The 27,734-nt window shown below is 40.8% G+C and overlaps 1 protein-coding gene across 4 annotated transcripts; it reads left to right on the top strand.

The window, feature by feature from the left end:
- The first annotated feature begins 630 nt into the window (after positions 1–630).
- Positions 631–27,734, top strand: clip1b (CAP-GLY domain containing linker protein 1b). 4 transcript variants are annotated; one of them, XM_063013831.1, is made up of 22 exons: positions 631–709; positions 2,270–2,406; positions 2,495–2,994; positions 6,205–6,329; positions 6,791–6,983; positions 7,164–7,361; positions 8,164–8,267; positions 8,823–8,883; positions 9,789–9,893; positions 10,220–10,345; positions 11,156–11,272; positions 12,107–12,164; positions 12,595–12,845; positions 13,425–13,487; positions 20,683–20,789; positions 25,193–25,313; positions 25,407–25,456; positions 25,840–25,900; positions 26,260–26,416; positions 26,512–26,564; positions 26,724–26,836; positions 27,372–27,734. In XM_063013831.1, the coding sequence occupies exons 2-22, from the start codon at positions 2,301–2,303 to the stop codon at positions 27,598–27,600; spliced, it is 2,898 nt and encodes a 965-aa protein (XP_062869901.1). In that variant the 5' UTR covers positions 631–709; positions 2,270–2,300; the 3' UTR covers positions 27,601–27,734. The 4 variants fall into 4 exon arrangements, with proteins under 4 accessions (XP_062869901.1, XP_062869903.1, XP_062869904.1 ...); XM_063013833.1 differs by lacking the exon at positions 9,789–9,893; XM_063013834.1 differs by lacking the exon at positions 11,156–11,272.

Genomic DNA, 27,734 nt, shown 5'->3' with positions numbered 1-27,734 from the left:
AGATATAAAATTGTCCATGACTGCACTGTGTTTGATATTAAACTTGTGAACTGATGAATCTTGTGTAACGAGTAACTACCATTCCTGTCATGAATGTAACAAAAGTGTGTAAAACATGACGTTAAAACCATAATAAACAAACAAACAAACAAACAAAGTCCACACGCCTTGATTTCACATCAATAGCAATTCCCTTAATAAAGGAGCACAGAATGTTTTTTAACCTTACCGACACCGCAATATGAATTATTAATTCAGTTGTAGCCTAGTGGCTAAGGTACTGTTCCAGTAATGAGAAGTTTGCCGGTTCAAGCCTCACCACTGCCAGGTTGCCACTGTTGGGCCCTTGAGCAAGGCCCTTAATCCTCAACTGCTCAGACTGTATACTGTAACTGTAATGTAAGTCGTGCTAAATGCCAAAAATGTAAATGTAAATTAATTGAGATAAATAATGTAATCTATTATGGATTAAATTAATAGTTTAGTGTTTATTTTAAAAATCTGTTTTTGTAATGTATTTGGAAGCAATTTTGTGTGAACGATTCCTACTCTAATGATTCCCAGTTTGTAGAATCGTTTATGGAATCGACTCCGAGTTTTCAGGGAATCGAACAGTGTGTGAGGAAACTAACGGATCAAACCACAGTGATGTAGCTGATGGCCATAACATTCTTTCGTTCTCGGGATGGGGTGGTGCCTGGCAGTAAAGGTTTGATATATAAGCTCTTCTTTCGAATAATATTGGCCATTTTATGTTTTATAAGTGTAAATAATCCAACATAGGTAGCTAGCGAACTTAAATTTTCATATGTTTACGAGACTTAGCCACAATGGCTTTAATAACAGTGTCGTTAGGGTAGATACGCTTATTGTGATGTTGCTTATGTGGCTAGCATGTAAAGTTGCAATAGAGAGCCTTAAATTGAACAATACAAATGAAACATGGTAGAATTTCATGTTAGTTTAAATGAATACGTTCTTTATCCAGTCGTTAGCAGGAACAAAGCTACAAGAAGAAATAAATGCGTCAGTTGTTTTGGTGTAACTATATGGAAGCAGCTATTTAAGTCTCGAATTAGCTTGTCCCTAGATGCACAGGGTGGACAGTGGACACAATAACAGAAACAGCAGATCAACTGTTGCAGATCAAGAAAAGCTTGATTTTGTACTGACTGTACTGGCAGCACGTATCATCTTAAGGAACGATTATTGCCAGTCAAAGCTCACTGCCAGAGATAGATGGACAGGATACAAGATTATAGGATGTTTGTTCAAAATCCCTAATGATAGGTTAGTGGCTTAAAAAGCAGCCATAAATGTAACTGTATTAAATCAGTTACCCCCCCCCCCCCCCCCCCCCCTACATATATAATTTATGTAGCCTAGTGGTTAGGGTACTGGACTAGTAATCAAAAGGTCACTGGTTCAAGCCTCACCACTGCCAGGTTTTTTGCCATATATATATTTACATTTTCAGCATTTAGCAGACACCTTTATCAAAAGGCTGCATACCAGACTGTCATTCGTAGAGCACTTATTTAACATACTATTACATTAAAATGAGGTTTGGGATACAGGCTGTCAAGTTATTCCTGGGGCACTGGTTTTAGGGCGGTCTTGGTTTGTTTGTTTGTTTGTTAGGATTTTAACGTCATGTTTTACACTTGGTCACATTTGCATTTTCGGCATTTAGCAGACGCCTTTATCCAAAGCGACTTACATTACAATTACAGTATGAGCAACTGAGGGTTAAGGGCCTTGCTCAAGGGCCCAACAGCAGCAACCTAGCAGTGGTGGGGCTTGAACCAGCAACCTTTAGATTACTAGTCCTGTGCCTTAACCACTAGGCTACGGCTTGCATTCATGACAGGAACGGTAGTTACTTATTACACAATGTTCATCAGTTCACAAGGTCACATCGAACACAGTCATGGACAATTTAGTATCTTAAATTCACTCAAACTGCACACAGAAAGGACCCAGACTGCCCCACCTGGGGATCAAACCCAGGACCTTCTTTTAGGGGGGTCTAGATTGGCTTGTATGTTAAACTGAGTTTGGTCCCATCCAAATAAGATTTCATTCCCAGTAACAACCTTTATCAACTAAAAGCCTTGCCATTTTAGAGATAAATTCTGACCAGGTGAGAATCTAAGGTGTTAGCAAACAATTTCAAACCACTGCAACAGAAACCACTTTAATAACGTAACAGCAAATTACATTGTAAATCTGTATACATCTTTTCTAATAAGAATTATTTTCTTTCAAGGAATAACATCCATCATTGTTGCGAAAGCTTAATGTCAGAGCATGCAAACATGAGTACAGGAAAGCCAAGTGGTCTCAAGCCACCTACTAAGATTGGTAAGCCTAGTGCTCTACCAACCAAGACACCCTCTTCCTCAGGTAAGAATATACGTTGATGTTTTTTGCATTAACCTGTGACATGACATGTACTAGCCCTAAACTGGTTCTCTTTATGTGTGCTTTACAGCTACACCAAAAGCTGTACCGTCCCCAGGTGCTGGCACCTCGGTTGGTAATGACTCAGTGACAGATTTCACTGTGGGCGAGCGCGTGTGGGTGAACGGAAACAAACCTGGATATGTTCAGTTCATTGGTGTGACCCAGTTTGCACCAGGCCAGTGGGCCGGCATAGTTCTGGATGAGCCTATTGGAAAAAATGATGGCTCTGTGACTGGAGTGCGCTATTTCCAGTGTGAGGACTTGCGAGGCATTTTTACCCGTCCCTCCAAACTATCTCGTGCTCCCACTGCAGAACCTGAGGCCAATGGGGCACAGACCTCCACCAGCCAAGCATCATCTGCTGTCAAATCTACTCCTGCTGCTACTGATGAACAAGCTGCTACTGCTGCTGCTACCAAGACAAAAACAAATCTAGCTAAAACAGCCAGCAGTTCTATCTCCAACCTTTCTGAGGCAGATTCGGCTATGAAGGCGAAACGGGAGCTGAAACTTGGTGATCGTGTGTTGGTGAGGATTATGTACCTGTATAAGACTATGGATGTGTTTAAAAATTTTCATTTTAAAATACATATTTTTACATGGTGAAGCAAAACTATATACTCGTCAATCTAATGTATAGTTTAGCATATTCTGCCATTCTCTGCCAGGTATTTTGGAGGAAACTATCATGAATTGCCCCTAGGTGTGTGTGAGTGTGTAATGCCCTGAGTGCCTGGACTGGTGCCTTGTTTGGGTGTGTTCTCACCTTTATCCTGTTGTTTCTCTGGACCCACCATGACCTTAACTAGGATAATGCAATTACAGAAAATAATTGAATGTGTAATGACGTATAGATTACTGCAGTGTTCCTCAGGAATACGTATAGAAAGACCACTAAGTGGTATAGCTGGTTAAGAGTTTGATGTAATATTAAATACCATGTCCACTCGCTGTCCACTCTATTAGACACTCCTATGTAGTTGGTCCACCTTGTAGATGTAAAGACATGGACGACCGCTCATATATTGCTGCTGTTTGAGTTGGTCATCTTCTAGACCACAGGGCGCTATTGGCTGGATATTTTTGGTTGGTGGACTATTCTCAGTCCAGCATTGACAGTGAGGTGTTTTAAAACGCTATCAGCATTGCTGTGTCTTATCCACTCATACCAGCACAACACACCACCACCGTGTCAGTGTCACTGCAGTGCTGCAAATGACCCACCACCCAGATAATACCTACTCTGTAGTGGGCCTGGGAGAGTCCTGACCATTAAAGAACAGCACGAAAAGGGGCTAACAAAGCATGCAGAGAAACAGATGGACTACAGTCAGTAATTGTTGAACTACAAAGTGCTTCTATTTGGATAGTGGAGCTGATAAAATGGACAAGGAGCGGTGTATGTACAGTGTATCACAAAAGTGAGTACACCCCTCATATTTCTGCAAATATTTCATTATATCTTTTCATGGATCAACACTATAGACATGAAACTTGGATATAACTTAGAGTAGTCCGTGTACAGCTTGTATAGCAGTGTAGATTTACTGTCTTCTGAAAATAACTCAACACACAGCCATTAATGTCTAAATAGCTGGCAACATAAGTGAGTACACACCACAGTGAACATGTCCAAATTGTGCCCAAATGTGTCGTTTTCCCTCCCTGGTGTCATGTGTCAAGGTCCCAGGTGTAAATGGGTAGCAGGGCTGTTAAATTTAATGTTTTGGGTACAATTCTCTCATACTGGCCACTGGATATTCAACATGGCACCTCATGGCAAAGAACTCTCTGAGGATGTGAGAAATAGAATTGTTGCTCTCCACAAAGATGGCCTGGGCTATAAGAAGATTGCTAACACCCTGAAACTGAGCTACAGCATGGTGGCCAAGGTCATACAACGGTTTTCCAGGACAGGTTCCACTCGGAACAGGCTTCGCCAGGGTCGACCAAAGAAGTCGAGTCCACGTGTTTGGCGTCATATCCAGAGGTTGGCTTTAAAAAATAGACACATGAGTGCTGCCAGCATTGCTGCAGAGGTTGAAGACGTGGGAGGTCAGCCTGTCAGTGCTCAGACCATACGCCGCACACTGCATCAACTCGGTCTGCATGGTCGTCATCCCAGAAGGAAGCTGACGCACAAGAAAGCCCGCAAACAGTTTGCTGAAGACAAGCAGTCCAAGAACATGGATTACTGGAATGCCCTGTGGTCTGACGAGACCAAGATAAACTTGTTTGGCTCAGATGGTGTCCAGCATGTGTGGCGGCGCCCTGGTGAGAAGTACCAAGACAACTGTATCTTGCCTACAGTCAAGCATGGTGGTGGTAGCATCATGGTCTTGGGCTGCATGAGTGTTGCTGGCACTGGGGAGCTGCGGTTCATTGAGGGAAACATGAATTCCAACATGTACTGTGACATTCTGAAACAGAGCATGATCCCCTCCCTTCGAAAACTGGATAACGACCCCAAACACAACCTCCAAGATGACAACTGCCTTGCTGAGGAAGCTGAAGGTATAGGTGATGGACTAAACCCAATTGAGCACCTGTGGCGCATCCTCAAGTGGAAGGTGGAGGAGTTCAAGGTGTCTAACATCCACCAGCTCTGTGATGTCATCATGGAGGAGTGGAAGAGGATTCCAGTAGCAACCTGTGCAGCTCTGGTGAATTCCATGCCCAGGAGGGTTAAGGCAGTGCTGGATAATAATGGTGGTCACACAAAATATTGACACATTTGGGCACAATTTGGACATGTTCACTGTGGGGTGTACTCACTTATGTTGCCAGCTATTTAGACATTAATGGCTGTGTGTTGAGTTATTTTCAGAAGACAGTAAATCTACACTGCTATACAAGTTGTACACTGACTACTCTAACTTATATCCAAGTTTTATTTCTATAGTGTTGTCCCATGAAAAGATATAATAAAATATTTGCAGAAATGTGAGGGGTGTACTCACTTTTGTGATACACTGTAGGTATGTATGTTTTAGACTATACCACCATCTAGTGTACAACTTTTCTAAGTGACACTTGCCTTCCAGCCTCAAACGCTGTAATAGTACAAATGGAGTACAAAAGGGCTGTTCAAGCTAAAGATTTCATCTAATTTTGTGTACGCTCCCAGATTTCTTACCAGAAACAAGTAGAGCAAATGATTGTGCTGGGATGTGCAGTTTTATATGGTAGACTCTAGTCCATAATTACACTTGTATTTCCTTCAATTTAAAATACTCACTCATGTTTAATATACTGTACATGTTTTAAAGCTCGGTCTGTGCTGGTATCTACCCTCACAACTGTGACTCATGATTACAGTTTTAAATCTCAGAAAATAATTTTTTTTTTGGGGGGGTTACTAAGTACTTTGTCTAGAAGGATAGGGTAGGGTGACCCTAAGATTACCAATATTGTTTCCACTGGTACAGTGTTGCCATTGGTTCTGCACTATGTTCATTAAAAAAAAAAATCATTTAATTTTCATCAACCACTTTATCCAGTCATGGTCATGGTGGGTCTGTAGACACAAGGCAGGTGTACTCTGGATAGGACACCAGTCCGTTGCAGGGCTTCCCCCCAACTTAGCCAATGCTACTTTACTACTGTTGCTGGGTGGGAAAGCTAACATAATGCCTTTTTCTATAATCAAAGCAGTGTGTATAGAAGGAGCATAGAGAAAATTACACTGTATTATTATGACCATGCAAAAACCTGTTGATGTTACATTTATTCTTTCAGATTAGTGGAACAAAAGCAGGTGTTGTGCGGTTTTTGGGGGAGACTGACTTTGCTAAGGGGGAATGGTGCGGAGTGGAGCTTGATGAGCCGCTTGGCAAGAATGATGGAGCAGTGGCTGGCTCAAGGTATGACACCACTACTAAATATCATAGCATATGCAATAAAGTCAAAAGTCTTAGACCACTCGTGAAAATGCTTCTATTTTTCATATTTCTTGAATATTTTATAATTTTGTATCAATACAAATATTCAACCTTTGCAACAACTACTAAAAAGATCAAAAAAGATAAAAGAGTGCTGACTGTCATGGACATTTCTTTTCAGTCACCTGACCTAAACACCATCAAGCATTTATGGTGGCATTTGAAGATGGGGAAAACTAAGCATTCAGTAAGATCACAAGATGCTCTTTGGGATATTTTAAAATAAAGCCGAGATTACATAGATGATCAGAGTTTGTATGCCCTTGCAGAATACCAGCTCGGCTTTTCAAGTCTGAGAAAAATGCAAAACTGAATCATTTTCACCGGTGGCCTCAGACGTTTGCTCTCACTGTGTCCATAATCCAATGTGGTATGTTTACTAGGTATTTCCAGTGTATGCCAAAGTATGGCCTGTTTGCTCCTACACACAAAGTGACCCGCATCGGCTTTCCCTCAACCACCAAAGCCAAAAGCTCGAGGCACAGGTCCACATCGCAGCAAAGCCCCAGTGCCTCTTCAGTCAGCTCCATGAGCTCCGTTACCTCTTCTGTAGGAAGACCCAGTCGTGCAGGCCTGGTAACGTTTTCAACATTTTAATACTGAAATTAAACAACTATGCTCTGCAAATATCGTTTTATTTTTGGACGAACTATTCCTGGAACTCCTACTAACAAACGACATTCATTTTAATCTTTCCTTTTTAGTAAAGTATCTTAAAAATATTCTGTTTCATTTACTTTCTTCTTGATGATCTAGCTGACCGAGACCTCATCCCGCTATGCACGAAAAATCTCAGGGACCACAGCCCTGCTGGAAGCTCTAAAGGAGAAGCAGCAGCACATTGAGCAGCTCCTGGCCGAGCGGGATATAGAGAGAACTGAGGTGGCCAAGGCTACATGCCATGCAGGAGAGGTGCAGCAGGAGTTGGCTTTGCTCAGGAAAGGCCAAGAGCAGGTTAGTTTTCATTTAAATGTTTATATTCTTAGTGTGCCATAATTTCCTCGTGCCACCTCCTTGTTTCTACACTCGCTGTCCATTTTATTAGCTCCACTAAACCATGTAGAAACACTTTGAAGTTCTACAATTATTGACTGTAGTCCATCTGTTTCTTTACATACCTTTTTAGCCTGCTTTCACCCTGTTCTTCAGTGGTCAGGACCCCCACAGGACCACCACAGAGTAGGTATTATTTGGGTTTTGGATCACTCTCAGTTAGTGTGTGTTGTGCTGGTATGAGCAGATCAGACAGGATGGAGTTTTTTGTAGATGTAAAGTCAGAGACGATCGCTCATCTATTGCTGCTGTTTGAGTTGGTCATCTGCTAGACCTTCATCAGTGGTCACAGGACGCTGCCCACGGGGCGCTGTTGGCTGGATATATTTTTGGTTGGTGGACTATTCTCAGTCCAGCAGTGACAGTGAGGTGTTTAAATACTCCATTAGCGCTGCTGTGTCTTATCCACTCATACCAGCACAACACACAACCATGTCATTGTCACTGCAGTGCTGAGAATGACCCACCACCCAAATAATACCTGCTCTGTGGGGGTCCTGACCATTAAAGAACAGCATGAAAGGGGGCTAACAAAGCATGCAGAGAAACAGATGGACTACAGTCAGTGATTGTAGAACTACAAAGTGCTTCTATATGGTAAGTGGAACTAATAAATTGGACAGTGAGTGTAGAAACAAGGAAGTGGTTTTAATGTTATGGCTGATCGGTGTATAAACATAACTGATATCCTGATATGTTCCAGTATGTTCTCGAGATGGAGGCTAAGCTGGACCAGTTACGCCGGCTTGTGGAGACTGCAGACAGAGAGAAAGTGGAGTTGTTAAATCAGCTTGAAGAGGAAAAAAGGTGAGGGTTTCCATAAGAACTGAAAAAGGGACAGTTGGAGAAGTAAGAACTGCTGTTTTAAGCACTACATAATGTAATGGGATCAGTTAAAACAGAAAAACACAATGTAAACAGAACTGTCCAATTCAACACTTCCCCCCTTTTCTCCCAGACTAGTCGTTGTACCAGTCTTATTCTGATCAAGGAGGTCTGCATTCTAGCTTGCACCTCCTACAGTACACATGCAGTTGGCGACTGCTTTTGTTCACCTACCAGAGATCTCCAAAAGTGGCCTCTCATACAGAGAGTCACGCTTTGCATTTTGCGAGTCATCCACCACTCGTGCAGGTGCCTCAGCCAGCTCGCAGAGGCTGCATTTGCAACAGCAACGAGGACCCCTGTCAGCCTCAGCCAGTTGTGCCTGTTCAACGCCTGTATAGGTCAATAGCACAACTGAGATTTGAACTTCAGTTTGAACTTGAGACCAGTGTGCCAGCAGCAGCATTCTTTTAAAATGTCTGATTAAAATAAATGCACACATTAATGCTGATTAAAATGCTTTACTATTTTATTCAGGAAAGTAGAAGATCTTCAGTTCAGTGTAGAAGAGGCTTGCATTACCAAAGGTGATCTGGAGGTAGGATGGGGCCTAATTACTCAATTACTAAAAACTAGTGGTAGTGGAGCTCAGAACATAATTCTCATAAAATCTTATATCAATCTCCAGCGCTTTTACTTGCTTTCTTGTGAAGCATTCATGGCCAAAAGTATGTGGACACTTGACCATAAGCTTGTTGTCCATTCAGTCAAAAGAGCATTTATGAGCTCAGGCATGAAGGTGTTAAAAGGGGTTGAAGTTAAATTACTTGACACCAAATTTGTCAAATTATGTCTTTATGGACCTCACTTTGTCGTGTTTATTAGTTATATAATATTATATTGATTTTATATGCCTGTTGGCAGTGACTGATACACTGACACTTAATGCTTATTAGGGGTGTTTAGATACTTATGGCCATATAGTGCATATTTGTTCTTGTAAATATGCATTTTCCTTTTTACTACTTTGACTTCTGATTAATTGCATATGCAAAAATGGCATACTAATGTTCTCTGTGGAATGTTTAAAAAGACATTTAACTCAGTTTCCTTGTATGCTAAATAATGCTATCATTTATGCTTGATGTTTTATTTATTTATTTATTTATTTATTTATTTATTTATTTATTCACTCATTCATTCCTTAATTCATCCCATTGTTTGTGTTTATACTTTTTTGCTTCTTCAAATATTCCTTTTTTTTTTAGTTCTTTTATTTTTTGGACTTTTTTTCCATGCCCACTTCTGCTGTCATTGTAGTCGTCTTCTTCTGTCGTGTCCAGCTGCACAAACGTAGCCATTGTGCCATCTCTCTCTTTGTCCTCATTCATAGAAGAAGCTGATGTCAAGGTCTGCGTGAGGCTCTCCGTACTTGGCTTTGAGCTTGCATGTGACCGCAGCACTGCTGTTCTTTCTTTTTTCCCCTTCTTTCTCTACTAATAGACGCAGACCAAACTGGAACATGCCCACATTAAGGAGCTCGAACAGAGCCTTCTCTTTGAAAAGACCAAAGCTGATAAACTCCAGAGGGAGTTAGAGGATACTAGGGTAATTCAGTCTTACACTATTGAATAAAGAAGGCATCATTATGAGCAAGTTTGCACAGTAGTAGTCTTTCGGGATTTCAGTGTCACTGCTGCATATTGGTGACGCTGTGGCTATTTTTGCAAGATGGAGCCAGGTAGGTTTGGATTTTACTTCAGAAAACCTCTTGACAGGACGACGCAGCATCATATTGAACACTAGATATCCATTCAGAATCTGCATATGCTAATTACAATGCTGCATAACTGTGATGAGAAACTTATATGGCCTCTTTTTTTGTTTGAGATTGTGCAAAATAACTAATAGTGGTGGGTAATGTCATGTTATAGCTGGCCACAGTGTCTGAGAGGTCCCGAATCATGGAGCTGGAAAAGGAAGTGTCGGAGCTGCAGCTACGCCTGCGATCTCAGCGAGCAGAAGCGGGGTTAGGTTCTCCCCCATTACAAGACAAAAAGGTCAGAGTCTTTTTCATGGTTCACAACTAAAGGATTACATTTAGTAACAGTCGCTAAATCAGAGTTTTTTATCATGAAACTTTTGTGTGCAATGTCAGCTATTATGTGGTGCCCTGGATATAATATCTATTACATATTCATGAGTGGGTTAAGGGCCTTGCCCATGAGCCCAGCAGTGGCTGCACGGAGCTATTGGAGAGGCTGTTGCTCGCGACGGCGCCTGGTGAATGAGCTGAATTATTTACCCTCAGAGCTGTTGTTTACCCACGTAACTTATTTGTTCCAATAGGCGATATAAGGTTAAATTTGTATTTGATCTTTACAGACACCCTGAAGTCCACCCATGGACATCAGGTTAAGAACCCCTTGTCTAGTTGTTGTCTACTATTTTGAGACCCATTGTGGCATAGAAGATAAAATGCTTAAAAACTGGGCCAAATGAATAAAACCCATCATAATCTGTATATTTGTTTATCTGTATAACACTGTATACATACACTATATGGAAAAAAGTGTTGGGACACTCCTAATTCTTGAATTCATGTGTTTCAGCCACAACGATCACTAACGTGTAATAAATCAGTTATATAGAAATATGCCTCCAACTTGCAGCAACAGATTAGTAAAGGCCCTAGGAACACTAATAATGAAAATAACAATTATAATAACAGTAACAATAACAAAACAATAACAATATCTAAAATAGTATTAATAATAATAATACTAATAATAGCAAGAAGAAGAAGAAATGATGACAGAAAGGATAATTTTACCCTTCCGCTGCTGTTTGCATCCTCTTTGATCTCACAGGTTAGGGAACTCAGCAGTGAGATAGAGGCCAGACAAAAGGAGGTGCTGCTCCTTCAGCAAAGACTCAGCTCCTCTGAGCAGGAGAACTCATCACTTCAACATCAGCTGGAGGAAGTGGTATGTTGCTTTTTTACAATAAATATACAACAATAGGCTGAGTCACAATACTTTATCATTTTGAATGATTTTGTTGTTATCTGTTATAAATTACATTTTTTAGACTTTTTAAGGCAATTTACGGCAGTTTACAGACACTTTTATTCAAAACGACTTACAGTTGTTACAGTATACGATCCAAGCAATAGAGGGTTAAGGGCCTTGCTCAAGGGCCCAACAATGGCAACCTGGCAAAGGTGGGGCTTGAACCGGCAACCTTCTGATTACTGGTCCAGTACCTTAACCACTAGGCTACAGCTGCCCATACATTATAATGTTGATTATAACATTTGCACCAATTATTGGGTTGTAAATAAATACAATTAAAATGCCAGGATGCAAGCCTAAAACAACACTATATGGCCAACATTTTTGGGCCCCCCTCCTAGTCCAGATGTTTTAACTTTTTGGCAATAGTATAACAAAGGCTCTTTGATGTTTGTGACCCTGTGCACAAAGAAAGGTACATAATGACATGGTTTAACAATTTTGGTGTTCAAAAGCTCCTGTGGCCTGCAAAGAGCCCTGACCTCAAACCCATGGAACACATTTGGGATGAACTGAAACCTGCACAGGTTTTAAAATGGGATGTTCAACAGACTCATGGTTAAGTGTTCACATACTTTTGGCCATGTAATGTCCAACCCCAATTTCCAGAAAAGTTGGGACGTCGTACAAATAAAGCGCTGTGACTTGTTAATTCTTTTGAATATAACTAATAAAAGCACGTGTTTTTACTGATCAACTTCATTGTATTTGGTATATAAACGTACTTGTATTTAATTTTTACTGCAGAAGCAAAAACTCGATACTGAAATGGAAGAAAATAAAAGGACAGCAGCGTCCATGCAAGGTAATTAAATTTTTATTTTTGTTTGCATTGCAGAGAGGTTGCAATGGTATTTGTATGTGTTGTGGTGGAACTCCGGTGCCCTGCACACGGTAACACCTTTGGAATGAATTGGAACGTTGATGATGAGCCAGGACTTCTCTTCCAACATTAGTGCCTGACCTCACTGATGCTTTTTTAAATGGGCACAAATTCCTATAGTCACACACAAAAATCTTAATAAAAGCCCTCTCAAAGAGTTGGGGGCAATGCTTTATTAATTACTATGTAGAATGCCCATGAATATTAATGTGATAGTTATTGATATTAATAGTTGTTGACAAGCTCATAGCCAGATGTCCACACATTTTTGACCATAATGTAGATTTTCAAGCCTAGTTTAAGTAAATATAATGAGTTTAGACTGAATTGTGTATTCCTTTTGTGTCTGTAGAGATGCAGTGTAGTATGCAGTCAGACAGAGAAAAACTGGAGCAGCTGCACAGTAAGAACCAGAAGCTGGAGCAGGAGATGGCCTCCAGGCAGCAACAGGAGGAGCAACGCAATAAGGAGCAGAAGCTTCAGGAGAGAGAACTGCAGGAAAAACTTGGACAAGCAGAGAAGGAACTAAGCAGGAAGCAGGAAAGAAACCTTGAACTTGAGCAGAAGGTGACAGAGCTTACGCTGCTCACAGACAAGGCACAGGTGAGAAATGACTGGAAAAAAATTGTATCTTGGTCAGTGATGCCTTTTATAACCATAAGCAACTAGATTCAGTTTCAGAAAACATGGGTCATGCTTTAGAATGAGTTTCTGAATGAGCTTTCTGAATGATTACAGGTAGCTCCCCTGTTTGGCTTAGTAATGGAAAATACTGTATAATGTCAGAGCATTGTGGTGCAGTGTGTGTGGTAGATCAGACTAGCCCGCCCCCTCTCATTATTGTTTCACAGACGCTCACCATCTTATGGAGCTTGAGAGTATCTGTCATGACAAATGGGATAAACTGCCTAAATCAAGGGGTGCAAAGCAGGCAGCACTTTTATATTTTACTCTTTGGCATAGCGTGACTTTTTAATGCGTACTGGCGTACTTCTCTCAAAAATTCTAGTAAAAGACAAGTAATGTTAAGGCTAGTCTAAGTAATGTTAAGTCAGAATGTAATACTGGCTCTAGGAGTGCACACTTTTTCCACTTCAAACAGGGTTTATATGATTCTATTATTTTTAATTTACTGTCAGATTGTGCTTTACCTCTAGTTACCTTTGTTTACCAAATTTCCAGAGTATTGAGTCAGCAGAAGCCCTACAATCATTCAAACAAAAAAATCAAGAGCTGCATCAAGAGGTAAGAACGTTTTTAAAGAATTTTTGTTTTTTTCAGATTGTGTCTAATGTTGGGTAAATATAAGTGGGGTACATCAATGGACGCTGTCCTGTCCAGGGTGTGTTTCCTGTTTTGCGCCCAGTGATTTCAGGGAATTCATGCCCACCACAACCCTAACCAGGGTAAAGCAGTGGCAAAACATGAAAATGAAATAAAATGACACAAAATCCATTATGTCTTATTGTTATATGATGAAAAGCTAACTTATAGTAAACATGTTTTAGCATGTACAGTATGTGTTAATATATAAGTGCACATATATAAGTATACATACACACACTCAAACATACACACACACTACATGGCCACTGTTTTGGACACCTTACCATAAGCTTGTTGGACACCCCCATTTCAACACAAAATGGTATTTAAAAAGTGTTTTCTATGTGATCTTTTTGGCTATAACTACTTCTCACAGGATTAAGAAGTGTGTCTGTGGTAACATGTGCCCATTTATTCAAAAGAGCATTTGTTTGGCTGGGTACTGATGCTGGTCAACTTCATTTTAAAGCTGTTCCGTGGGGCTGAGGTCAGGGACCTGTGCAGGCACCATGGAATTTCTTTAAATCAAGCTTTTCCTCATGTCTTGTTGTATAGAACTTGCTTTGTTCACAGAAGCACAGTCAAGGAACAGAAAAGGGCCTTCCCTATATTGTTGCTTCAAAGCTGAAAGCATATACAGTATATACAGTGCCTTGCAAAAGTATTCGGCCCCCTTGAACTTTTCAACCTTTTGCCACATTTCAGGCTTCAAACATAACGATATGAAATTTATATTTTTTGTGAAGAATCAACAACAAGTGGGGACACAATCGTGAAGTGGAACGAAATTTATTGGATATTTTAAACTTTTTTTAGAAATAAAAAACGAAAAAGTGGGGCGTGCAATATTATTCGGCCCCTTTACTTTCAGTGCAGCAAACTCACTCCAGAAGTTCAGTGAGGATCTCTGAATGATCCAATGTTGACCTAAATGACTGATGGTGATAAATAGAATCCACCTGTGTGTAATCAAGTCTCCGTATAAATGCACCTGCTCTGTGATAGTCTCAGAGTTCTGTTTAAAGCGCAGAGAGCATCATGAAGACCAAGGAACACACCAGGCAGGTCCGAGATACTGTTGTGGAGAAGTTTAAAGCCGGATTTGGATACAAAAAGATTTCCCAAGCTTTAAACATCTCAAGGAGCACTGTGCAAGCGATCATATTGAAATGGAAGGAGTATCAGACCACTGCAAATCTACCAAGACCCGGCCGTCCCTCTAAACTTTCAGCTCAAACAAGGAGAAGACTGATCAGAGATGCAGCCGAGAGGCCCATGATCACTCTGAATGAACTGCAGAGATCTACAGCTGAGGTGGGAGACTCTGTCCATAGGACACAATCAGTCGTACACTGCACAAATCTGGCCTTTATGGAAGAGTGGCAAGAAGAAAGCCATTTCTCAAAGATATCTATAAAAAGTCACCTGGGAGACACACCAAACATGTGGAAGAAGGTGCTCTGGTCAGATGAAACCAAAATCGAACTTTTTGGCCACAATGCAAAACGTTATGTTTGGCGTAAAAGCAACACAGCTCATCACCCTGAACACACCATCCCCACTGTCAAACATGGTGGTGGCAGCATCATGGTTTGGGCCTTTTCTTCAGCAGGGACAGGGAAGATGGTTAAAATTGATGGGAAGATGGATGGAGCCAAATACAGGACCATTCTGGAAGAAAACCTGTTGCAGTCTGCAAAAGACCTGAGACTGGGACGGAGATTTATCTTCCAACAAGACAATGAACCAAAACATAAAGCAAAATCTACAATGGAATGGTTCACAAATAAACGTATCCAGGTGTTAGAATGGCCAAGTCAAAGTCCAGACCTGAATCCCATCGAGAATCTTTGGAAAGAGCTGAAAACTGCTGTTCACAAACGCTCTCCATCCAACCTCACTGAGCTCGAGCTGTTTTGCAAGGAAGAATGGGCAAAAATTTCTGTCTCTTGATGTGCAAAACTGATAGAGACATACCCCAAGCGACTTGCAGCTGTAATCACAGCAAAAGGTGGCGCTACAAAGTATTAACGCAAGGGGGCCGAATAATATTGCACGCCCCACTTTTCAGTTTTTTATTTCTAAAAAAAGTTTAAAATATCCAATAAATTTCGTTCCACTTCACGATTGTGTCCCACTTGTTGTTGATTCTTCACAAAAAATTACAATTTCATATTGTTATGTTTGAAGCCTGAAATGTGGCAAAAGGTTGAAAAGTTCAAGGGGGCCGAATACTTTTGCAAGGCACTGTATCTATTATTTTAAAAAGAATATTTTTAAGGATTAAAATGACCAGTTATCTAAACAACAGTTTTATTATCAGCTATATGATAATAATGACAATCACAGTTCTCAGTATTATGAGATGAGTATTTAAATGACAAAAATCATGGTAACACTTGCGTGGTAAATAAGGTAACAGATCAAAGTGATTACGGGCTCAGCAATGCTTAAAAATCTATTTTTGCAAACCAGATTAGCAGTGTTTAGGTGAGTGTGACTGCTGCACTGCTTATAATGAGTTTTGTTTGGAAATATATACAGTGTATCACAAAAGTGAGTACACCCCTCACATTTCTGCAGATATTTAAGTATATCTTTTCATGGGACAACACTGACAAAATGACACTTTGACACAATGAAAAGTAGTCTGTGTGCAGCTTATATAACAGTGTAAATTTATTCTTCCCTCAAAATAACTCAATATACAGCCATTAATGTCTAAACCACCGGCAACAAAAGTGAGTACACCCCTTAGTGAAAGTTCCTGAAGTGTCAATATTTTGTGTGGCCACCATTATTTCCCAGAACTGCCTTAACTCTCCTGAGCATGGAGTTTACCAGAGCTTCACAGGTTGCCACTGGAATGCTTTTCCACTCCTCCATGACGACATCACGGAGCTGGCGGATATTCGAGACTTTGCACTCCTCCACCTTCCGCTTGAGGATGCCCCAAAGATGTTCTATTGGGTTTAGGTCTGGAGACATGCTTGGCCAGTCCATCACCTTTACCCTCAGCCTCTTCAATAAAGCAGTGGTCGTCTTAGAGGTGTGTTTGGGGTCATTATCATGCTGGAACACTGCCCTGCGACCCAGTTTCCGGAGGGAGGGGATCATGCTCTGCTTCAGTATTTCACAGTACATATTGGAGTTCATGTGTCCCTCAATGAAATGTAACTCCCCAACACCTGCTGCACTCATGCAGCCCCAGACCATGGCATTCCCACCACCATGCTTGACTGTAGGCATGACACACTTATCTTTGTACTCCTCACCTGATTGCCGCCACACATGCTTGAGACCATCTGAACCAAACAAATTAATCTTGGTCTCATCAGACCATAGGACATGGTTCCAGTAATCCATGTCCTTTGTTGACATGTCTTCAGCAAACAGTTTGTGGGCTTTCTTGTGTAGAGACTTCAGAAGAGGCTTCCTTCTGGGGTGACAGCCATGCAGACCAATTTGATGTAGTGTGCGGCGTATGGTCTAAGCACTGACAGGCTGACCCCCCACCTTTTCAATCTCTGCAGCAATGCTGACAGCACTCCTGCGCCTATCTTTCAAAGACAGCAGTTGGATGTGACGCTGAGCACGTGCACTCAGCTTCTTTGGACGACCAACGCGAGGTCTGTTCTGAGTGGACCCTGCTCTTTTAAAACGCTGGATGATCTTGGCCACTGTGCTGCAGCTCAGTTTCAGGGTGTTGGCAATCTTCTTGTAGCCTTGGCCATCTTCATGTAGCGCAACAATTCGTCTTTTAAGATCCTCAGAGAGTTCTTTGCCATGAGGTGCCATGTTGGAACTTTCAGTGACCAGTATGAGAGAGTGTGAGAGCTGTACTACTAAATTGAACACACCTGCTCCCTATGCACACCTGAGACCTAGTAACACTAACGAGTCACATGACATTTTGGAGGGAAAATGACAAGCAGTGCTCAATTTGGACATTTAGGGGTGTAGTCTCTTAGGGGTGTACTCACTTTTGTTGCCGGTGGTTTAGACATTAATGGCTGTATATTGAGTTATTTTGAGGGAAGAATAAATTTACACTGTTATATAAGCTGCACACAGACTACTTTTCATTGTGTCAAAGTGTCATTTTGTCAGTGTTGTCCCATGAAAAGATATACTTAAATATCTGCAGAAATGTGAGGGGTGTACTCACTTTTGTGATACACTGTATCTATCAGTCTTTGTCTGTGCCAGCTCTCTCTACATGATGTAATCACGTAGATACTGTTGTGAACCATGGCGGCTGGCTGCTTCTTTTCATCTGGCTGAGCAGATCATCAGCAGATAGAAGCTTTTATATGTGTGAAAGCAGCAAACACATGCTTAACTTCTGTGCCTCTTTCAATTAAATTCTGATTAGTGTAATTCCCTCATTAAAATGCCTTATGATGGGTTTTCCTTTTTATAAACACAGTTTTGCTCCTGAATATACTACACAAGGCATGTTAAAGTCTGCCAAATATGGCGGACTGTGGGATTAAAAAAGCACAGTGATGTGGTGCACAGACAGATTTTGTGAATCAGCTCCTAGTAAGATGATTGGTAGAGAACAGCTTCTGGATGCTGATGCAGGATCCCCATCTTTAAGGCTGTGGATGAAAAGGCAGGGATGGGATACAGAAGGGAGAGAGACACACAAGAGAGAGAGAATGAGGTAGATGGGGAGGAGCTTGGTAGCATTTGCGTAATGAAGCCACCCAGCGAAACATGTCAGAGAGGGTGGGAATGTGAGCGCTCGGGACAGCAGCCGTTGGAGAACGTGAGCTGCTCTCGCGTGCACATTCGCTCAGCAGGGGGGTCTGTGAGAATGCATTATTGATCTGGCTGATTTATCTGCATGAAGAGAGTCCAAGGATATCCACACATGGATGTGGCAGCCCTGCAGCAGAGCTACTCAGGAAGCATGTATACCTCTCATTTCCAGGTAGAGTGATCTCAGCATCATTGTGGAGTGTACTGTGCATTTTGTGTTGAATAGTTGTCAGATGGCTAGCAAATGGTACTGGATATGTGTTTCTTTACCTGATTGTTGGAGTTCAGTCTTGATAGTAAAAATACTTTTCTTTGTTGAATCTTGTGTTTTGCTCTTGCTGCATACATTAAGATTTGTAAACAGATTAATTGAAGAATTTCTGTGTGTTTGTGGTTGTAAGTGTATGAATGAAAAGTTCTTGTGGATCAACAACTTGTAGAAAAGTCTGGTCTGGCAAAACAGTTGTTTTAAATTAATTGTGATGATGTTTTTTTTGGTTTCTCAATTTAAAACAATCACCAGCTAATTTTATTTTCACCAACCACTTTATCCTGCATTATACCCTGTGATTCTAGGGAAGCCTGACCCACTGTGACCCTGACCAGGATAAAGCAGTGGTCAAACCAAATGAGTGAAATCAAATGAAATGACACCCTTACTAATGAATGAACTCAGGTGTTTCAACATTTGTAAATGTATAAATTAATTGTATAAAATAAATAACACTTCCAGATTTGCTGTAACAGTTTTTTCTATTTCACCAAGACATTGCCCCATGCATAATGTGATGTACACCGATCAGCCATAACATTAAAACCACCTCCTTGTTTCTACACTCACTGTCCATTTTATCAGCTCCGCTTACCATATAGGAGCACTTTGTAGTTCTACAATTACTGACTGTAGTCCATCTGTTTCTCTGCATGCTTTGTAACCCCCCTTTCATGCTGTTCTTCAATGGTCAGGACCCCCACAGGACCACTACAGAGTAGGTATTATTTAGGTGGTGGATGATTCTCAGCACTGCAGTGACACTGACATGGTGGTGGTGTGTTAGTGTGTGTTGTGCTGGTATGAGTGGATCAGACACAGCAGCACTGATAGAGCTTTTAAACACCTCACTTTCACTTCTGGACTGAGAATAGTCCACCAACCAAAAAAATATCCCCCCAACAGCACCCCGTGTGCAGTATCTTGTGATCACTGCTGAAGGTCTAAAAGATGACCAACTCAAACAGCAGCAATAGATGAGTGATCGTCTCTGACTTTACATCTACAAGGTGGACCAACTAGATAGGAGTGTCTAATAGAGTGGACAGTGAGTGGAACTCCAGCAGCGCTGCGGTGTCTGATCCACTCATACCAGCAGAACACACACTAACACACCACCACTTTGTCAGTGTCACTGCAGTGCTGAGAATGATCCACCACCAAAATAATACCTGCTCTGTGGTGGTCCTGTGGGGGTCCTGACCATTGAAGAACAGCATGAAAGCAGGCTAAAAAGTATGTAGAGAAACAGATGGACTACAGTCAGTAATTGTAGAACTACAAAGTGCTCATATATGGTAAGTGAAGCTGATAAAATGGACAGTGAGTGTAAAAACAAGGAGGTGGTTTTAATGTTATGCCTGATCAGTGTATTTCCACAGGTATACTCCAAAATTATGTTGAAAGCCTTCCCAGACACACATTTCATGTCTTGGGATTCCAATGATTTAATACAATAATTCCATTTTGGTCCAGATACCATTCATCAACTTCAGTTATTAATTTGTTGGTGTAAGTAATGAGGTATTAATGAGGGTGGTTTGAATAAAACCCAATAGAAACTATATGGTACAGTAGTTTTTTGCCAAGGTCAGAAAGAAAATCCAAAATCTGTGCTGTTCGAAAATTTGTCCAGCTGGTCAGATGTAATTCATGTATCACAAATGCTTTGACATTACTGTATTTATTACATATTATAATAAAATATAATAGTTGCTTCTGAAATAAATAACATGCAACATAATAATAATCCTTTATTGATTAAAATAACATTTATATCATTTATCAACATAGGCTGTTTTTACTAGTAACACTTTATCACTGTTATATAATGACCCAGTTGATTTGTCACAAAGAAATTGGATTAAACCAGGGATCTCAGAAGAAAAATGAAAACCATTACTAACTGAAGTAAAACCATTTGCTTGTGGCTTGAATCTGTCTCAGTTTTTATATCAGTTGTAAAACTGCTCCAGTTTCCTGTCCCACATCTGTGTCTGTTATGTTTGGCTAATTTTAACATTATGTCAGAGGTCAGTAGGATTAAGACAATCTGTTTTATCTATTTTCTTCCAGCTTGAAGCCCTGAAGAAGCAGAACTCCAACTATCAAGAAGAGCTTAGTTTGTCCAAGAAGCAGCTCAGCTCTGAGAGCCAGCACATCGGAAGCCTGTGCAAAGAAATGTGAGTAGATTTTTGATATTCACCCCATGCAGACATGCAGACAATCTTAACCGTGTTTTGGTCAGTGTGCTATTTTAAAGACGACCCCACCAAAAATAGCTTTTTATTCCGATGCATTATTGTAAAGAATCACAAATTAAACATCATGCTAATTAAGGACTTGCTTACTTCAAGATTAAAATCATAGCAATACATTTTAGTGCTGTTTTTTTTCACACACTGTATTCCAACACATGCATCACCAAATAAAATGTCATGGTTACAGGAAGCTTTAAATTCAGTAAACTGCTTAAGATAAAAAAAAAGATTAAAAGCAACTGTGACCTCATCTGCATCTTAGGTGATCCCACACGGGTTAACGATAATGCGCTGCAACTGGGAGAGCCCTTTAAATACCGGTCCTCATTGAGCTTTTGATTGCTGGTCACTTATTGTGATCTTATTGTTGTCTACCTTCCTTTGTGGTCATGTGTTCATCTGTGGGAGTGTCGCCAGTGTTCCTGGGGGTTTGAGCACATGGCTACTAGTTGACTACCAGTTTTCCTACATAAAAAGAGATGGATCATTAGGTATTTTTTAAAGCTTTGTTCTAGATTAAGTTAATGTTCAGTTTTTTTCCTACTCACTTAAGGTAATTTACTTAAGTTTTTCTAATTTCCAAACAGTCCAAACAGTGGGGCAGTGGTAGTTCAGTAGCTAGCAATCATCAGAACATTGCTGGTTCAAGCCCCACATCTGCCAGTTTGCCACTGCTGGGCCTTTGAGCAAGACCCTTAGCTCTCAATTGCTTGCAACATATGGGGTCACAATTGTAAGTGGCTTTGGATAAAAGCGTCTGCTAAATAGCGAAAATGTAAATGTAATGTAAATGTAGATATACCCAGTTCAGCCATAACATAAAAACCACCTCCTTGTTTCTACACTCACTGTCCATTTTATCAGCTCCACTTACCATATAGAAGCACTTTGTAGTTACTGACTGTAGTCCATCTGTTTCTCTTCATGCTTTGTTAGCCCCCTTTTACTCTGTTCTTCAATGGTCAGGACTCTCACAGGACCACTACAAAGCAGGTATTATTTGGGTGGTGGATCATTCTCAGCACTGCAGTGACACTGACATGGTGGTGGTGTGTTAGTGTGTGTTGTGCTGGTATGAGTGGATAAGACACAGCAGCACTGCTGGAGTTTTGAAACTCCTCACTGTCACTGCTGGACCATCAACCAAAAAATATCCAGCCAACAGCACCCCGTGGGCAGCGTCCTGTGACCACTGATGAAGGTCTAGAAGATGACCAACTCAAACAGCAGCAATAGATGAGCGATCGTCTCTGACTTTACATCTACAAGGTGGACCAATTAGGTAGGATTGTCTAATAGAGTGGAAAGTGAGTGGACACGGTATTTTAAAACTACATCAGCATTGCTGTGTCTGATCCACTTGTACCAGCACAACACACACTAACACACCACCAACTGAGAATGATCCACCACCTAAATAATACCTGCTCTGTGGTGGTCCTGACCATTGAAGAACAGGGTGAAAGCAGGTTAAAAAGTATGCAGAGAAACAGATGCGACTACAGTCAGTAATTGTAGAACTATAAAGTGCCTCTATATGGTAAGTGGAGCTGATAAAATGGACAGTGAGTGTAGAAACAAGGAGGTGGTTTTAATGTTATGGCTGATCAGTGTATATGTGATGTTTGCCAGTAAGCTGAATCAAGAAAAGTGTCACAGTATGTTTAATTAATTTAGGAATACAATAGTTATTATTACAGTTAAAACAGGATTAATCATGGAGAGATGTTTTGCCTTATAATAATGCATGGAATGCATGTTTATGACTGTGCTGCCAGTGAAGATCCTGTACGTCACAGAATGATGAAATGTTGACGTAAGTCAGATGGCCAAAGCATCTTTCATTTATGATTCATACCACATGGTTATTTCTCATAGTCTTCATTATATAGTTTAGCTATAAATTGTACAAGTCAGGTTTTATGAGAATGCATGTGCCACTTGCCACTTATATTGCAGAGCCTAAATTATACATGTTTGAAAGGCTTAGTTCTGTAGCAGATTGCTGTTCCAGGATGCTTTACGTAATCTCATTTCCTTCTGCTCCAGTGACTGTTTCCAAGCATATCTGCCAGTGTTTTAACAGTAGTTAACAGTAGTTCTCTAGTCTATAGCTGCTCTTGATTTCAGCTTATTTTTGAAAATATGTAATGAATTCAGTTGATGAATTCAGTGACTGTAATGAAGTCGGTTCAATTTAGACTTGGTGTTTTATTTATTTTAATGATGCACAGATGGTAAAAATAGAACAGCACATTTGCTGCACATGAAGGGCAATAATGACTCGAATGGCTAGATTCAGTACAATTAGAATAAGGCTACAAGTATTAGTGACCATTCGATAGTGTTTTTAATATGTCATATTACAGTTTTTTGTTATTGTCAGAGCAAGAATCTTCTAAGAATCTTCTCCTGCCTTGCAATCAGTGTTTCTGGGTGACCAGAATAAAGCAGTTAGTGAAAATAAATGAATCTGCTTGGGGAATTGTGAAGCCCATCAGTTTTTGATGGGGTTAAGGTCAACACAATCTTGGAAACTGAAGACCTTATTTTTCAAACCAAGCCAGTATTTTGTTTTCATTGTTCTTTAAGTCGGGCGGCATGGTGGCTCGGTGGGTAGCACCGTCGCCTCAGAGCAAGAAGGTCCTGGGTTCGATCCCCAGGCGGGGCGGTCCGGGTCCTTTTTGTGCAGAGTCTGCATGTTCTCCCCGTGTCTGCGTGGGTTTCCTCCGGGAGTCCAAAAACATGCAGTCAGATTAATTGGAGACACTGAATTGCCCTATAGGTGAATGGGTGTGTCTGCCCTGCGATGGACTGGTGTCCAGGGTGTTACTGTGTGCCTTGCTCCCATTGAAAAGCTGGGATAGGCTCCAGCACCCCCGCTTAGATAAGCGGTTAAGACAGTGAGTGAGTGAAAGAGTGTTCTTTGAGTCAGTGTGCATAAACATGCTTTCCAGTTTGGGACGGATATCTTGTTTTGTGCAACATTTTCATGCCAGTTAAACACTGAAAGCTACAAAATTCTACTTTCTATCAGCACACAATTTTATCTAAGACAAAGATGAAAAGTAGTTTAAATGAATTCTCAAAATGTTACGACTTGATCTGTGCCTTGACACAATATTGTTTCTGAGGTCTGCAGATAATTCCTTTGATAATTCCATGGCTTGGAGTTTGCTCTGATATGCACTGTCAACTGTGGGACCGTATCCTTATATAGGCAGGTGTTGGCAATCCCCAATCATGTCCAATCAATTGAATTTACCACAGGTGGACTCCAATTAAATTGTAGAAACATCTAAAGCAGTATCAGTGAAAACAAAATGCACCTCACCTCACTCTTGGGTGTCATATCAAAGGGTGTGCACACTTGTGTACATATGATATTTTACATTTTGATTTTTAATAAATTAACACAAATGTCTAAAAACCTGCTTTGACTTTGTCATTGTGGGCTATTTTGTGTAGAACTTTGTGGGGAAAAAATTAACTCAACCTATTATAAAATTAGTCTGTAATGTAATAAAGTGTGTAGAAGGTGAAAGGGGTGTGCAGACTTTCCGGCTTGACTGCAATTGGCCTGAAAACGGCCGTTGTAGTCCTCTTTTTAAGTTCTATAAAAGGTAATGAACAAAAATAAAGATGATAGGTCCACCTTAGCAGCCAGCAAACAGCACAGAGAGGGTTATCACTAAGCTAAATGCAAATCATCTTTACAAATAATCGCTTTATCACACAAGCTATGTGTACAATACAATGTGCTCGATGTTTTATTCTCTCCTCTGATACTCTACTTGGGTTACACCTAAACATATCCATGAAGAACCAATATTAACTATTTTGAATTACAATATTGAATATTCTATATTTTCAAAACTGTGTAACTTGAATATTCAGTAAACTTTTTACTCTTACCCAACATTTGAGTGTTCTGCAGGTATTACATTTTAACATTAGTTTATATTTACAAAAAAATAACCAAGCTGGTCAGCCAAAACATTAAAAGTCGTTTCTTTTAGTTTTGTCAGTTAGATGATTTTATTAGAGTTAGGTTTAATTTTACAAAATGATTCACTTCATGTCCTTTATTACAGCACTATAATGAATACTAGCAGCACATGCCATCATTGCAAACATTTGATTAGATTTTTTTATCAGGGCACGAGGGAAAAAGGCAGCAGATTATTTGCACTTATTGCAGCTGTGTGTGCTGGAGTGAACATTAAACCCAGCCAATCATTCTTATTCCTGTATCTGTTGTACTGTACAGTATGCGTTCGATCACCAAAGTGTTCACTACAGAAACGTGTACTGTCATCCTGCAGTGAGGAGCTGAAGCTGGCAGCCAGTCAGAAGTCACTTAAGCTGGTGGCGCTCCAGGAAGAGAATGGGAAGCTGTCTCAGGAGCTGGACAGCAGCCGGCTGGAAGGCCATAAGCAACGGGCAGTCAGTATTAACTACATAGTGTCCTCAGATGTCTTAACAACATCTTTGTTAGGTCAGATATGAATTAAACAGGGTTTTGTCTTTGCTTTCCAGTTTGAGGGCGAGAATCTGCATCACAGCAACCAGTCAGAGATCAAAGAGAGGTACAAGACTATACACACCCCCATCAGCATTATTCCTCAGCTCTGTGCAGGCGCCATCAGTCAGCCAGCAGGGGCCGCAGTTGCACCAGTTATGAGGACCTATGATCCGACTTTTTACCCCTAACCCTGAACAACAGCCAACCGTTGTTCTTGCAGCCGCCCAGCCCAGTCGGAAAGGCAGAGTTGAGATTCGATAAGATGTATTCGAAACCCCAACTCTGGTGTGCTAGCGTACTTTTACTGCTGCGCCACCTGAGCAGCCATCTATTTATTTTTTAACATATAAAATAAAGATATGTATCAAAATTATATAATATGTTTACAAATATATAAAAGCCTATTTTTTACTAGCTGAGTATTAACAGTATGGTCTGCTCTTGCAGTGAAAACTTCAATATGTTAATATCTGAGAAGGACAAAGAATTGGAAGCATTAAGAAAGGAGGTGAGTGCAAATAATTTTACTGTTCTGGCATAACTGAGTGAGGTCCATAAGGACATTAAGAATGGTGTCAAGAAACTCCAGTGTGCTGCACATTTCCCTGACCTCAACCCAACTAACCACATTTAGGACGAATTAGAATGTTGATTGTGAGCCAAGTCTTGTGGAAAGGCTTCTTAAAGAGCAAAGGCTGTTATAGCTGCAATAGTGTGGGTGGGGCACAACTCAATTTTATGGTTTTGACTTGTCCAACCAGCTCATAGGAAGAAATCCACATACTCTGGGCCATATAGTTTATATATTTGTTGTTGCATTGTGCACGTGTATTGTCATAGCCAGTGTTAAAAGTGCTGTTCTCTCAGATTGCGGTGTTGCGTGGAGAGAATGCCATGGCTAAAACCCTGCAGGCAGCGGTGGAATCTCTGGAGCAGGACAAGGTGCAGCTACAGAGCAAAGTGCAAATCCTTGAACTGAAGCTGGAGGGCAGACTGAACAATGATCAGGTGGAAAATTCCTCAGGTAAGTCAGGGTGCTAAAGCTGTGATGAGAATGCATAATAATGCTATCATGGTTTCTGTTGTTGCTAATGTAATATATACATTATCTGTTCATAGGTGATACAGCCATGAACGAGCTCAAAAAAGAGAAAGAGTTTGCAGAGGGACAGGTATAACACAACACGATGTACAATTTGGTGGTTTCTTACATAATAATACATTATATAGTATCTAATTGCAGAAAATCTGGGACGTTTTGTAAAAATATATATATATAAATATATATATATATGTGTGTGTGTGTGTGTGTGTGTTCTCTTTTTTATCAGGTCAATTTCCTCAACTCGGTCATTGTGGACCTTCAGAGGAAAAATGAAGAGCTAAGGGTGAAGCTAAAGAAAATGGCTTTAGCTGAGTTTAATGGAAACGATGGGAATGATGGGTAAGATGACTTAATTATAACGGCTCAACTAGTATATTTGTTTAACTGTTAAAATCAGGACCAGTGGGCCGCTCAGGTGGTGCAGCGGTAAAAACACACACTAGCACACCAGAGCTGGGATCTCGAATACATCGTACCGAACCTCGGCTCTGCTATCCGGCTGGGTTGAGCGGCTACATGAACAGCGATTGGCCTGTTGTTCATATAGGGGTGGGGTATTAAGCCGGATAGGGACTCCTCGTGATACAGCTGCGACCTCTGCTGGCTGATTGATGCCGCCTGCACAGAGGCGGCGAAAAAGTGCGTTGATCAGGGTGTGTTTCTCCGTACACAAGGCTGATTCGCATATACAGTATGCACTCGCCTAGTGTTGGTGAACAGATGCATATGGCTGCTGCACATGTGTCGGAGGGGGCGGAAAACTGAAAACATGGTCATGATCGTGATGCTGTATTATGAATGTCCATATATACATATACACATACATACATAAACATATAGATGTTTATGCTTCTCTTTATTTACCCTGATATAGTTTGGATGAGGGCAAGAAGAAAAAGAAAGCTCCACCACGGGTTTTCTGTTACATTTGTGACTGTTTTGACCTGCACGACACGGAAGACTGTCCCACCCAAATGCAATCTCCAGACTCACCACCCCACAGCACCCACCGTGGCAGCCGCGTGAAAGAACGGCCCTACTGCGACATCTGCGAGGCCTTCGGCCACTGGACAGACTCCTGCAACGATGACCAAACGTTTTAAATCTCTTTTTTTCCCCTCAATTTACAAAACAACAAAAAATGCACAAAAGATCTGTAAGTAAGCTCTTATTTTTGTATGCTGTTTGTAGAAAGATGTAGATTACTTTTACTGAAGACTATGATGACACTGCTTTA

Source organism: Trichomycterus rosablanca, chromosome 18 (genome assembly GCF_030014385.1).
Source record: "Trichomycterus rosablanca isolate fTriRos1 chromosome 18, fTriRos1.hap1, whole genome shotgun sequence".
NCBI lineage: Eukaryota > Metazoa > Chordata > Actinopteri > Siluriformes > Trichomycteridae > Trichomycterus > Trichomycterus rosablanca.
Note: the sequence above shows the minus strand (reverse complement) of the source record. Positions and strands in the feature narration are given on the sequence as shown.

Bases quoted from the DNA above. Each gene is read 5' to 3' on its own strand.
- clip1b (XM_063013831.1), top strand. From the start codon at position 2,301: ATGTCAGAGCATGCAAACATGAGTACAGGAAAGCCAAGTGGTCTCAAG. The intron at 6,984-7,163 runs GTAACGTTTTCA...TTGATGATCTAG, and splicing joins GACCCAGTCGTGCAGGCCTG to CTGACCGAGACCTCATCCCG. The intron at 8,268-8,822 runs GTGAGGGTTTCC...TATTTTATTCAG, and splicing joins CAGCTTGAAGAGGAAAAAAG to GAAAGTAGAAGATCTTCAGT.